The sequence below is a fragment of the Schistocerca serialis genome, chromosome 2, assembly GCF_023864345.2.
Source record: "Schistocerca serialis cubense isolate TAMUIC-IGC-003099 chromosome 2, iqSchSeri2.2, whole genome shotgun sequence".
In the NCBI taxonomy this organism is placed as follows: domain Eukaryota; kingdom Metazoa; phylum Arthropoda; class Insecta; order Orthoptera; family Acrididae; genus Schistocerca; species Schistocerca serialis.
Window position 1 is genome coordinate 691,695,761 of NC_064639.1, and position 15,156 is coordinate 691,710,916.

At 39.4% G+C, this 15,156-nt stretch overlaps 1 protein-coding gene across 1 annotated transcript in view; it reads right to left on the reverse strand.

The window, feature by feature from the left end:
- LOC126457823 (UDP-glucuronic acid decarboxylase 1) overlaps nt 1-15,156 on the reverse strand; it is a 70,352-nt gene that overhangs the window by 5,815 nt on the left and 49,381 nt on the right. Inside the window, exon 6 of the mRNA XM_050094451.1 lies at nt 13,513-13,645. Coding sequence (XP_049950408.1) covers nt 13,513-13,645 — 133 coding nt within the window. The remainder of the gene's footprint in view (nt 1-13,512; nt 13,646-15,156) is intronic.

Sequence of the window (15,156 nt, forward strand, 5' to 3'; positions counted from 1 at the left end):
TGCACAGTGTTCATTTGCTATATATTTTTACAAGCTTCAAACAGGAGCAACTTAATTCACAGTTATATGTGTACTTACTAGTTTAGTTCTTAAATTTCTTGCAGGTTTGTGTGCTTACTATGCAGTCCAGTATTGTAATAACTGTTTATGTACAGTTTTGCTGTCTTTTGTATGGATAGGGACTTTGATCGCTGTGTGGAGGAGCGAGCTGAAATGGTGACCCTTTGCTCACACCTGCAGGCAGTCATTACTTTGGTCCCACAGCCTAAGGCTGTTGCCAATGAAAACCACTATGGGGGACCAGATGTGAGGATGTGACAAATGTCCAGCATGCCCCAAGTGTCCCCCTAATCGCTCCACTATTGTGGCCACCCATGGTACTGCCCGCACTAAGGATGGCCCCCCACCCATGGTTGAGTGAGAGGTCATTCAAAGGTGTGGCAGGCAGCTACAAACTTTCCAGGTTGCCAATCAAAAGGCCTCACCGGCTCAACAGACAAACAGGTTTCAGGTGCTATCTGTGGCTGACAAAGTCCCTGAGCCTCATGCAGTTGCTTGCCTTGTTCCAGAGGAAGCCTCTCGGCCCTCAAGGCCTGGGCATTCACACAGAGGGTGGGATTACTGGTAATTGGGAGTGACAACATTAGGTAAGTAATGGGGCCCTTTAAGGGATATGGCTGCGAAGGGGGAGAAGAATCTAGACTGCACTCTGTATACATAGTGGGAGGAGTCATTTCTGATGTGAAAAGGCTGCTTCCGGATGCCGTGACAAGCACTGAGAGCAGCCAACTGCAGGTGGTGGGTCACATCGGTACTAACGATGTGTATCACTTTAGATTGGTTTCGGGCAGCTATCTGAAGTTGTAAAGACTCTCAATCTGGCTTGTGAGATGAAAGAGGAGCTCATCAACTGTGGCATCATCAACAGACCTGACTGAGGTCCTTTGGTACAGTGCCCATGCAAGGGTCTAAATCAGAGGCCCAGACAGTTCTGCTGCCTTGAAGGATGCAGATTCCTCGACTTGTGCCGTAGGGTGGTAGGTCTCCAGATTCTGCTTAATAGGTCAGGGGTCCACTGTACACAAGAAGCAGTTACACGGGCAGCAGGGGCTGTGTGGACGGGTGCTAGGTGGTTGTTAGGTTAAAGGGTGTCATGAAACTACAGATAGGGCATCAGTCTAAAAGGCTGCAGTGCACACACAGACAGCTAGATCTAGCAACAATCAGTATTGTAGCTGTAAACTGTCGTAGCTGTGTTGCAACAGAACCAGAGCTCCAAGCACTAATGGAAAGTGCTGAAGCTAGAATCGATGTAGGGACCTAACCACATACAGAAAGGGCAGATTTAACACAGTTGGTAGTGGAATGTTTATTGCTGTCAGAAGTAGTTTACCTTGTAGTGAAATTGAAGTAGATGGTTCCTGTGAGTTAGTCTGGATAAAGGATATACTCGACAACCGGTATACATTATTAACAACTGGTTCCTTTCACTGACACCCTGACTCAGATGATACAGTTGCTGAACTGTTCAAAGAAAACTTAAGTGTCATTTCACATAGGTACCTCACTCATATTAGTATAGTTGGTGGTGACTTCAATGTGCCCTCGATATGTTGGCGAAAATATTATTTAAAGTTGGGGGTAGGCATAAAACATTGATCAAAATCATACTTAATGCATTCTCAGAAAATTAATTTGAACAATAGGCTCTGGAGGGCACCAAAAGTGTAAATGGTTGCACAAATGTAATTGAGCTCTTCGCAACAAACAGTCCTGAGCATATAAGGAACCTCATGGTGGATATAGGGATTCATGACAACAAGGTGGTTGTAGCAAGGGTGAAAATCATAACATCTATATCCACCAAAAATAAATGTAAAATACAGCTATTTCAAAAAGCAGATATCTTGTTAAGAGACAATCTTCACTCTTCCAATTCGACTATGTAAGCATAGACCAGATGTGGTTTAAATTTTAAAAAATTGTATCAACGGCAGTTGAGAGATATATACCAAACAGATTAATGAGAGATGGTACTGATCCCCCACAGTACACAACAGAAATCAGAACACTGTTGCCGAAGCAACAAGAAAAGCATGCCTAATTTAAAAGAATGCAAAACATCAAGATTGGCAAAGTTTTACAGAAGCTCGAAACTTAGTCCAAGATGCTGTTAAATAGCTTTCAAAATGATGTTAGTGAAACAGTGCCACTATAGCAGAGTTACTAAACATAGCTTTCTGAAATTCCTTCAACAAAGAAGACGAAGCAGATATTTCATAATTCAAACTAAGAACAACTGTCAACATATGAAACTCAGAAGCAGATACCCTTAGCGTAGTGAAGCAGCTTAAATCAAGGCAATGTCTTTGGTCCAGTTTGTATACAGTCACGTTCCTTTCACTGGATGCTGATACAACAGCTCCGAGCTTGTCAAAAAATCCACACCTAAAAGACTGGAAAGTTGCACAAGTCACACCAACACCGAAGAAAGAAAACAGGAGTAATCTGTTGAATTGAAGACCCATATCACTAATGTCAATCTGCAGTAGGATTTTAGAACGTATACTGTCCTCAGACATTATGACTTAATTAAAAGATAACAGCCAATACAGATTCAGAGAATACTGTCCTTGTGAAACACAACTAACTCTTTATTCTCCCAAACTAATGAGTGCTGTCAACAGAGGATGTGAAATTGATTCCATATTTTTAGATTTCCATAAGGCTTTTGGCACCATCCCTCACATGTGTCTTCTAATAAAATTCATGATTTCCTGTCAGAAAGGTCACAGTTCTATTTGAGTCAGAGATTGGAGATTGTGCCGGCCAGGGAAGTTGCTGCCCCTTTCTCAGCACACACTGAGCTCCACAGGAAGTGTGTGGGAAAGCATTATCCTGTTGGAACAACACATTACCTTCCTGATGCAAGAACAGCAACAGAACGGGTCTAACGACATTCTGCACATACCAAGCACTGGTTAGTGTCCCCTCCACACACACCAAACGTGAATGAGAGCTGTAGCTTATCTCAATCCACACCATAAGGCCTGGCGTGGACCCATTGTGTATTTGACAAATGCACACTACGAGACAGCACTCACCAGGTCTACGTCATACGCGCAAGCAACCATCATCTGCATACAAGCAGAAAATGTTTTCATTGCTGAAGACCATGACATGCCATTCCATCCTCCAAGTGATCCTCTGACAGCACCAGTCAAGCCAAGCACACTGATGATGTGGTGTGAGTGGAAGATGGGCTCAAGGTGTGTGCGCCCGTAGTTCACACTGATAATAACTAGTTCACAACAGTTCGTGTTGACACATCTGGGCTCACAAGCCCTCTTGTTTGTGTTGCTGTACCAGCTGTACAATTAGCCACTGCTGCTCTTACAATCAGCAATCCTGGCAAGCGTTCATGCTCTATGAACATCCAGCAACTCATCTACATGTGTGAGAATGTTCATGTGACCATTGATACCAGTATTGTTGCACAACTGATGCAGCAAGCCCAACTTCTTTGGCAATTCTCCAAAAGGACCTCCCTGCCACTTGATCCCTATCAAACTCACTCAGTTGGCTGTAGAAAGCACGAGTGCATCTCTGCTTGCTTCACATGTTTGCACCACACTGAGCTTTCTGGCTGTGGGCATTCCCTATTAAAGGGTAGACACAGATAGCGCCATTACACTATCTATTGGAGGATAACACTGACAGCATGATCAGTACATCTACTGTCCCACAGGTGGTATATGCCATCATCGTATTGAAATCAATGTCCTCTCTCTAGATCTACTTTTTTTTTTTTCCTGGCAGTGTATTTTGCTGGCACCCACCTACATAGGGAGAAATTATCATCACAGTAAAATACGAGAAATCAGAGTTCGCATGGAAAGATTGAAGTGTTTGTATTTCCTGCACGCTGATCGGGAGTGGAACATTAGATAAGTAGCTTGAAGGTGGTTCAATGAACCCTCTGCCATGCACTTAATTGTGAATGTCAGAGTAATCATGTAGATGTACATGCGGTAACTGTTTGTTTTACTGATTACAACAGCAAATTATCACCTGACAACAGATGAACAGAGAACTAACTCAAGAACTTCCACCGTTATGTCAAACAATAATTAAGTATGAACGCACACTACCCATAACTGGTGCTTCCCATGTCATTGTAATTACATAAAATTGGTGTGGGGACGTGTAGCAAAAAAGGCTGAACCATGAAACAATACACAAAATCACCATAGCTGATTGGGAAGCTTATGTACATCACTCTGATAAACCGCTAGTAGTAGTTTATCGGAAAGAGGGTGTTAAGAGACAAAATAATGGATTCTTTAATCATCAATCTGGCACCCCCATCCAGCGACTCTAGTTCCAAAGGCAGTGATGATGAAACATCTGACAAGGAGATGGTGCGATCGACTTTTTGAAATTACCTATATAGTGATGTAGGTTAAGATCCCAGTTATTACACACTGTGGCCATTCACTCTGATGGACCAGCATTTTTGAGTAATTGACGAAACAAAAGAAAATGCGGAATTATGTGTAACACTCAACAGAGTTAAAAAAATTGGCATTATACAGTCCGACTGCATGGTATAATGGACAGGATAACAGCTTCACATGCAGGACGTTGTAGGTTAGAATCTCGTAAGGTAGGCACTGAATTTTTTTTATTGAATTTACTGTGATCATTATTTTTATTCCATAAATTGGTTCAAATGTAATTTTTTCTTTCTTTTCCTCTGTCACATCACTTTAATCATCGTATAAACTTTTTCATTTTTTTTGTTCTTTCTTTAAATCATTTTTTTCCAATCATATTTTTTGTGAATATAAATTTAATTCTATTTATCCATAACAATACTCAATTATTTGAAAATTCCCATTTATCAGTTAAAAAAGGAAAGATGAATAATCTATTTATATTTGTGCAATTGTGTGAAAATGTATTTTTGTTACCAGATGTGCAATTTATCTGCACAGTAATCACGTTGTTGTTGTTGTTGTTGTTGTTGTTGTTGTTGCCTTCAGTCCTGAGACTGATTGATACAGCTCTCCATGCTACTCTATCCTGTGCAAGCTTCTTCATCTCCCAGTACTTACTGCAACCTACATCCTTCTGAATCTGCTTAGTGTATTCATCTCTTGGTCTCCCTCTATGATTTTTATCCTCCACGCTGCCGTTCAATGCTGAATGTGAGATCCCTTGATGCCTCAGACAATGTCCTACCAACTGGTCCCTTCTTCTTGTCAAGTTGTGCCACAAACTCCTTTTCTCCCCAATTCTATTCAATACCTCCTCATTAGTTATGTGATCTACCCATCTAATCTTCAGCATTCTTCTGTAGCACCACATTTCGAAAGCTTCTATTTTCTTCTTGTCCAAACTATTTATCGTCCATGTTTCACTTCCATACATGGCTACACTACATACAAATACTTTCAGAAATGACTTCCTGACACTTAAATCAATACTTGATGTTAACAAATTTCTCTTCATCAGAAACCCTTTCCTTGCCATTGCCAGTCTACATTTTATGTCCTCTCTACTTCGACCATCATCAGTTATTTTGCTCCCCAAATAGCAAAACTCCTTTACTACTTTAAGTGACTCATTTCCTAATCTAATTCCATCAGCATCACACAATTTAATTCGACTACATTCCATTATCCTTGTTTTGCTTTTGTTGATTTTCATCTTATATCCTCCTTTCAAGACACTGACCATTCCGTTCAACTGCTCTTCCAAGTCCTTTGCTGTCTCTGACAGAATTACAATGTCATCGGCGAACCTTAAAGTTTTTATTTTTCTCCATGGATTTTAATACCTACTCGGAACTTTTCTTTTGTTTCCTTTACTGCTTGCTCAATATACAGATTGAATAACATTGGGGAGAGGCTACAACCTTGTCTCACTCCCTTCCCAACCACTGCTTCCCTTTCGTGCCCCTCGACTCATATAACTGGCATCTGGTTTCTGTACAAATTGTAAATAGCCTTTCGCGCCCTGTATTTTACCCCTGCCACCTTCAGAATGTGAAAGAGAGTATTCCAGTCAACATTGTCAAAAGCTTTCTCTAAGTCTACAAATGCCAAATACTAGGAACGTAGGTTTCCCTTTCCTTAATCTTTCTTCTAAGATAAGTCGTAGGGTCAGTATTGTCTCAAGTGTTCCAATATCTCTACAGAATCCAAACTTATCTTCCCCGAGGTCGGCTTCTACCAGTTTTTCCATTCGTCTGTAAAGAATTCGCGTTAGTATTTTGCAGTTATGAGTTATTAAAATGATAGTTTGGTAATTTTCACATCTGTCAACACCTGCTTTCTTTGGGATTGGAATTATTATATTCTTCTTGAAGTCTGAGGGAATTTCGCCTGTCTCTCACATCTTGTTCATCGGATGGTAGAGTTTTGTCAGGACTGGCTCTCCCAAGGCCGTCGGTAGTTCCAATGGAATGTTGTCTACTCCCGGGGCCTTGTTTCGACTCAGGTCTTTCAGTGCTCTGTCAAACTCTTCACGCAGTATCCTATCTCCCATTTCATCTTCATCTACATTCCCTTCCGTTTCCATAATATTGTCCTCAAGTACATCACCCCTGTATAGACCCTCTATATACTCCTTCCACCTTTCTGCTTTCCCTTCTTTGCTTAGAACTGGGTTTCCATCTGAGCCCTTGATATTCATACAAGTGGTTCTCTTTTCTCCAAAGGTCTCTTTAATTTTCCTTTAGGCAGTTTCTATCTTACCCCTAATGAGGTAAGTCTCTATATCCTTACATTTGTCCTCTAGCCATGCCTGCATAGCCATTTTGCAGTTCCTGTCGATCTCATTTTCGAGACATTTGTGTTCCTTTTTGCCTACTTCATTTACTGTATTTTTATATTTTCTCCTTTCATGAATTAAATTCAATATTTCTTCTGTTACCCAAGAATTTCTACTAGCCCTCGTCTTTTTACCCACTTGATCCTCTGCTACCTTCACTACTTCATCCCTCAGAGCTACCCATTCTTCTTCTACTGTATTCCTTTCCCCCATTCCTGTCAATTGTTCCCTTATGCCCTCCCTGAAACTCTGTACAACCTCTGGTTTAGTCAGTTTATCCAGGTCCCATCTCCTTAAATTCCCACCTTTGATCTTACATACATTTAAAATATAACCTAAAAACCTAGAGCACTATGCACAAAATAAGAAAGATGAAAATTGAAATGACAAATGGGTTTATATAGTTTCTAGAAGTTGATCACACCGCTGAGGCCTCTCCTTGTGAGGATAAAAGTATGTGAATGGAATGCAGTAAGTAATAGTTCAGAGAATAATCTGTTCTGTAACAGAAATTTTCTTTTATTTATCTCATATTCTGACTACAATTTAAAGTAGTATAAAATGCTCTTCATCCTGCTGTGGCTACTTTACATTTGTTTTTGCATTGATCTGTTAGTAAAATAAGAGACAACAGAAGGTGTAATCTGTTGTTTTAAGCTGTAATTTATTTTAGAATCCATTCTGCAAAGTGACAGTTTGTATCAATGATTTCGCTTCATATCATTATGCCTGAGAATGATTGAATAAACATTTCATTCTGTAATGTGTATGTCACACTTATTAGGTACACATAATAAATTTTCCATGAAATGGTTTGTAATACACAATGAAAATGACCACAGTGAGGAGGCTTGGACTACTGCTATTGCAGCTATCCATAACATCGCTGCTGGTTATTTGTTGTCAGCCAAACTGACAATGCAGCTTTCCTCGTGCCAACTATACAACAGGTAGAGCTATAAATAAAGACTGGTACATTGACTCTGGTGCTTCAGCAAACATCTAAACTTCTGTGTAAAATGAATTCACCACAGATGGTTGTGGCAAATAATAAGGATTTACCCGCTGAAGGAATTTGTGACAAACACATTGGTGCCCAAGCTGGTAGAAAAGAGAGGGGGGTGGGGGGGCAAAAAAGAGAAAGTAAAAGATGTTCTTTTCACAACACTGTTAAGTATGAATTTACTTTCTGCAAGTAAGATACTGTAAAAGTGACATTCCGTCACTTTTGATAAACAAGGCTGTAGGATTTATAATAATCAAAAGAAGCTACCTTCAATAGAAACACTTTACACATGTACAAAGTGACTTTACACATGTACAAAGTGGACCAACCAGATAATTATTTGGTTGAAGCCACATCCATATCACTATTAAATGACATGAACTTGTGGCACAAAGATAGGACATTTAAGACCTGACAGAATCAAAGCTTCTGCAGAAAGGTACGGCAAATTGGATTATTTATACGGAAACTATTGATTCTCACGTGTTATATGCTTGGAAGATAAATACACAAGGTTACCTTTCCAACATTCTGACTCGACAGTGAAAGGTATCCTTGAATTAATATATTCTGACTTGGGTGCTCAGATAGAAACAAGATCAACTGGAGATGGCATGTATTCCCTGACTGATTACATGAGGAAGATATTTTTGTATGTACTACGTAACAAGTATTGGACATTATTAGAAATTTTAAGTAACTAGTGGAAAAAAAACTATAGTTATAGTTCTAAAATTTGTGTCTTGTGCACAGGCAGTAGGAAGGAATATGTCAACCAGGAACTAAGAGATCTCTTAAAGAATGAAGGAATAATTCATAGCAGGTGGGCATACCGTCTTTAACCGATTAGAAGACAAAGTTTTTTTCTCAAATTCGTCATTTGAAAAATATCGGGTCGTCTTACATTCACATATTAAACTATTGCTGCTGAGGTCAATGATCGGGTCATCTTACATTGACATATTAAACTACTGCTGCTGAGGTCAATGTTTCTACATTGTTTAATCGATTAATTTAGGGATCGTCTTACATTTACAGATGAGGCTGACTATTGAGGTTTCGCACAAATTTACTTCTAAATAATTCTGAAGAGTAGGGCATATCAGACAATACTTGTATTCAATGTGCTCAAGATTTCCCAACACTCCGAAGCGCACGATATACAAACGACTTTGCTTGAATACCCATGTGACATTTGGCTTGGGATGCTAGCGCAAGGGATATGCAAGAAACTCTGAACCGGACACTACAACAATCTAATGCTCTGCTTAAAAATTGACAGTTTTGTGAAACACAGGAGGAAATAACATTAAATTCTGTCAACTTACAAACGCTTGTTGTATTTGAAAAGGTTTGGAATAAAAGTTCTCATATGTGGATGGACATCGCATATGTACATTTATGCTGCTTTTTAAGTAAAAGTAACATTCAAAGGCAAAAATATTGTCCTTCAAAAACCATTATTTGATTCAGAACCCAAATCAATATTTTATTTGGTTAAGAGAAATTAACGGTTTACCAAGTTGGTTGCAAATGAGAAATGCAGTTGCTATACACATATTAGAAAGCTGGAGAAAATCGTTTCCAGCTTTAAATCTGCTTTAGAATGATGTGATGACATACAGATGAAGAAAAATTAATCCAGTATAAAATGTCTAACAAACTAAATAAATCATATTAAACTGACAGTAATTGGTGCCACGACAATAAAGTACAGCAGATCCCCCTTCTACACGCAACTGTGCTTCGCTGTCAATCACACTGTTATTCTGATCTGGGTATAATTATTGTATAACTTAGAAGCCTCGTTTAGTGTAAGCATAAATATAAGTTATTTTTTGTCATAAAAAGACAATGACTTTCAAAAATTAAGACATAGCTTACAGGGTGATTATATTTCATTTTTGCTAACGGAGAGGGACCCCATGAGGAACATGTGATCACATGACAAAGTAACTTAAAAGAAACATTTGTAACAACATGTGGAAGAGCAATAATGAATAAAACATTTAAAGAAACTCATTTTAATTTCCACATGAGAGGGTAGCTTTTGTTAAATGAGTATCACATTTACATTCCAGGTTACAAACGCTGCCGAATATGATGACCGTCTACATCCGTGACAGCCTGGAACGACACGTTTCACAGTTGTTCACAACACTTTTTCAACATTTGCACATGCACACACACACACACACACACACACGCAGAGACAGACACACAGAGAGAGAGAGAGAGAGAGAGAGAGAGAGAGAGAGAGAGAGAGAGAGAGGGGGGGGGGGAGGGGGGGGGGGGGGAATTATTTCAAACTTTCTTACCATTAACAGAAACTCAAGAACACAGAAAAGTTGGGCTTGCATGTACACTAGGTTTAATACTTTCATGCACTTCTTCAGAAGAAAGTGACCAAAAGTGACCAACAAAAAAAAAAAAACATAAAAGAAGTACACACATGCATGAGTCGATGAAAAGACACTATAAATGTCTGTAAGATACTACAAAACACTGTAAAATGCCGAACATGGAATTATGTAAATGTTACTAAACAAAGTAGTGACATAAAAAAACTGATGCTATTCAGTTACTTTTACAGTCCTGGAGAGTAGTCAACTGCAGGTTACAGTCACAAACCAATACGCCACCAAGGAAAATAATAGTGACGTGAAATGATATTGCTATCACTTACTACTTATTCTTAAACAAAGGAAAATCCAGGATGGAAGGTAAAAATATTACGAAAAGGATAGTTGCTACTCACCATATACTGGAGATGCTGAGTTGTAGATAGCTACAACAATGAGACTGTCACAAAATAAGCTTTCTGCCAACAAGGCCTTTGTCAAAAATAAACAAAACACATGCATGCGAGTGAGTGCACGCGCGCCCGCGCCCCCCCGCACACGCACGCGCACACGCACACAGTCTCTAGCAGCTGAAGCCAGAGACGACGCGCACGCGCGCATAAGTTTTGTCTGTTTTTTGACAAAGGCCTTGTTGGCTGAAAGTTTATTTTGTGACAGTATTTTTGTTGTGCCTATCTGTGACTCAGGACCTCCATTATATGGTGAGTAGCAACATCCTTTTCACAATATTACTACTTATTCTTAGCCATACAAACAACACTGCAATGTAATGATGAACAAATTCCTTAAAAATTGTAAGTTAACTGAATTAAATTTGTAATGACATTTATAGTGCTCCATAATAATCCCCAGGCTCACTATTACCGAGCTCTCAGTGAAAGAGATATTTACATAAACTGCATTCATTACACTGCTCTCCAACAAATACTGTTTTATATTTACAACTGCACAATTATCCTTAGGAAAACAGCTCAAACAATGAACCAGCCACAGCAGTGAGTTGGCAAGTACTTACTAGCAAAATCATTACCTCACTAATACAGGGTGGAGCCAATAAAAATGGCCCAGACAAGTGGATACGACTGTACGTGAATGTATGCATATAACCACACCCGGTTACTTCAAACAGGATGGAGCAACTGCCCATACATCTGGCGAAGTCTTTGACTAATTTATATAACCACACCCGGTTACTTCAAACAGGATGGAGCAACTGCCCATACATCTGGCGAAGTCTTTGACTAATTTACACAACCTTCATGCCTGACAGTTGTTAGCTGAGGTTAGTCTGGTCAGGCCATAGCTGATCACCCAGGTCACCTGATTTGTCAGTGTGTGATTACTTTGTGTGGGGAGCCCTCAAGTCCAAGGTGTACCGTAATAACCCTCAAAGTCTTCAAGAACTGCAGCAGAGTATTTTGAATGAGGTTGCAGGAATTCCAGTAGTCCAGCTTTGATCCATCTTCAGCAACTTGCTGATCCGGGCCCAAAAGTGCCAAGAAATGAATGGTGATCACTTTCAACATCTGCTATAGTCAGATTAGTACTGTATTTCCTTTTCTCTGCTGTCTTTCTTTGTACCCTGGAATTCCATTCTCTGGACCACTTTTATTTGCCCCACCTGATATTAAGTGTGGCATTAAATTTTTCTTCTTGATCAGGGTGTCTACGTGGACAAGAAAAAAAAATTCCCGGATTTTTCCCTGTTAAAAACACAATTTCTCCCGGATGAAATTGCGTATAAAGCGGGTGAAAATACATCCGGGTTAAGTAACAGTATACTTTTCCTCGGAGCTATAAAACGTATCAGTCCTTTGAATCGTAAAGGTCTTATACCAACGGAGGACGTCCCACCACTTCACTTCAGGAAACGAATCCTGGAAAAACAATGTGTTTGGAAAGTTGTTTGATGCGAGACAATTATTTTCGTATTGCGAAAGTATTTACACAAATTCCACAAATTACAGCACAGTAGCTTCCGAAACTCTAAAATAGAGATTGTGTTGAGCGATGCACTTTTGTCAGCCAGTCATAGCTCATGTCACGTGACCTCGCTAGCGAATGATGGCAGTTATTCAGAGCACGAGGCCTACGAGAAAGACGGGCCGCGGCGCGTACGTTACGAAGTTACGCCGAGCTCGCTCAACTCAGCTAAGTGCGTTTCTACACCGGTTAACTCATAAGCAGATATGTATGTACGAACGAGAATTGTATCGTCTATTGGCATCCACTGTTATTAGTCCTACAATGGTAGGAAGTCCGTAGGCCTACTAACAGGCTCTAATTTGGCAATTAAAATCGTGCCAAAATGATTATCAGTTGCGTAGAAAAGTCGAAGTATTCTGGCATGAAGAGACTTGTGACATTGCTCAGTAACACATTATGCACATTTTTTTGAAGGTCAATTACACTTTTTGGCATCGATTGCATAATTTTTTATCTATGAAAGAACAACATTAAATATGAAAACTAACATGAAGCTCAGTCTTTTTTTTAGCGTGTGTTACATGTTAAGTCATATCAAATACAAATGTGCCGGTAAAATTTTAAATAGTGGCATAAATGACCTATCTTCTGGGCCCGACATTTTTCAAATGGCTGATCCTCAAAGTGTTACGTTTTGAATGAGAGTTATAACGCCCTGTGATTTAAGAAATTCACTGCATATTCTCACACGTAACATAAATCATCTTGCATGGAAATGTACTTTGAAAGGAACGCATCTCAAGCCACTATTCGTAATATTTTCTGGTGATCTGTTAGAAATTTAAACAATTGTGTCGTCACGCACATCGAATGCACGTTAGTTGTTACGGACGTACTGCATAATCTTCGACCTAAAGCCTTTGACACCTTTCAGTGTCAGCAAACTGGTCTGTGCATTGTGTAAATTACCCATTTTCTATCCAACTAAACTTTTATTTTGGTGTTATTCCCTGATTTATGTTTCATTGCTGCAGTATTATTCAGCAGTAGTGGACTAAAGTTCTTTGTCAGCGTATCTGATCTTACACATCAAACCTACAAAACTAACTGAAATCTAAAACAATGAAAAATTCCGGAATTCTAAAAAATTCCCGGGTTTTTCCCGGATGAAAAAATTCCCGGGTTTTTCCCGGATGTCCCGGGCCGTATACACCCTGTTGATAGAAGCAGAGTGTGACCCACATACAAATACCTGAAGCTGTACCATCAAATTTAAAAAGAACTCCATACCCCAGATGCTTCCACATTTCATATTAATGTCTTCAAAGTAAATTAATTACTGGTGAAATTATTATGTAGTTATTGATTTTGGAAGAATACCTTCAATAGTATGCTCAGTGGGGTTTCCTAAATTTACTGGTAATGTGAAATTTGATGCCATTAACGATATCAGACCATTCACAAGATCTGATACATATTGGAAAGATCTTGTCTGTTTACCATGGCCATACACCTGTAAAATAAATTAATAAGAAAAATAACAACTGTAAGACAATGGAATAAACATTGTTTAAGTAAGAAATATTTTTTAACAACATTCATAATGCTAACGTGTAACAGAGGGCTTGCTTGCCTTGGCTGGCCAACCCTCCCTCACAATGTCATAGACCTACCTCTAGTTCAACATTTATTCGTCAATTTAACCAGCATTTATAATACGTTTATTTACTCATCTAAATATGTTATTTTCATGTAAACTTACATAGCTTTTAATCTAACTTGCATTTCATTAAGTATTCAGCTTACTTATTGACTCCTGTTTAATGTCTACTGCTTTCAACATAAATGACTGTTGTGCTTTCAACACAACAAATTTCTTTACAGAAGGTCAAAACATATGCATTTTTGTACTGCTGTCTGTCATGTTCTTGTTTTTTCACCTACCTGTTGTTTTATATTGTGGGATCTAGTAAAAATAATCCTTTATTTATCACCACAGAAAGGAAACTCCTACGAATGCACACACACTTTTTCATATCAGTTGCAATGGAAATGCTTAACAACTACAAACAAAAGACCAATTATTTCAACGTATATACACATTTTTTTACAAGTTTCCATTTCATTGTGTCGATTACTTAAGACCATGAGCCATTTACATTTTCCTTTAAACAGCACCCAGAAAAAACAACGCTGAGACAGCTACGCCATCTGGAATTTCTCGGCATGTTCATCACAAATAGAGGTTCTCTCTGTGCATCATGCCTTGCATGTACAACTGAAGACGGATTAAAACAGAAGGGATAGCATGGTGTCAAACATTTATTGATTTAAACAATGCCATGTTCTGTTTCAAGTTGAAAATTAAAGTGGAATGTCACACTACACTCGCGTAGGATCACAGGAATCAACTGGAAGTCTAGTTGTCAAGCTATTTCATTTCTACAGCAGTGGTGTTATGTTCTGGAATCATATAGGTACAAGATATCCACTAAAATTGTTGGTAAGTCAGCAACACGGTCACCTGAAAGTTGTGCTCTTAATGTTGTTGATGTTATGACGCCACTGTTCAACTTTTAACAACGTAGGAAAAAGACAGATTGCTACTTACCGTGAAGTAGACACGTTAATTTGCACACAGGCACACTTAAAAGATCCTCACATACAGCTTTTGCCCACAGTAAAACACACACACACACACACACACACACACACACACACACACACACACACACACCTCATGCGCACACGACCGCAAACCCCAGCATCTCGGGCCGGAATACATCATCATGTGAGATGCAAGCAGCAATCTGGAGGGGGTGAGGGAAGGGGAAGGGATAATAGTATACTGGAGGGAGGAGAGACGAACACTGTCTGGTGGAGTGTGCAGGGACTTGACTGCCAATAGGCGCAGTGGCAGGCGTTTGTGGGGCAGGGGTGTGGGGAAAAATTGAGAGGCATGGGGAAAGATGAGCGGATTCATTGGCAGTGGGCTGCAAACAAACAGGGTGGGAGATGAGAATG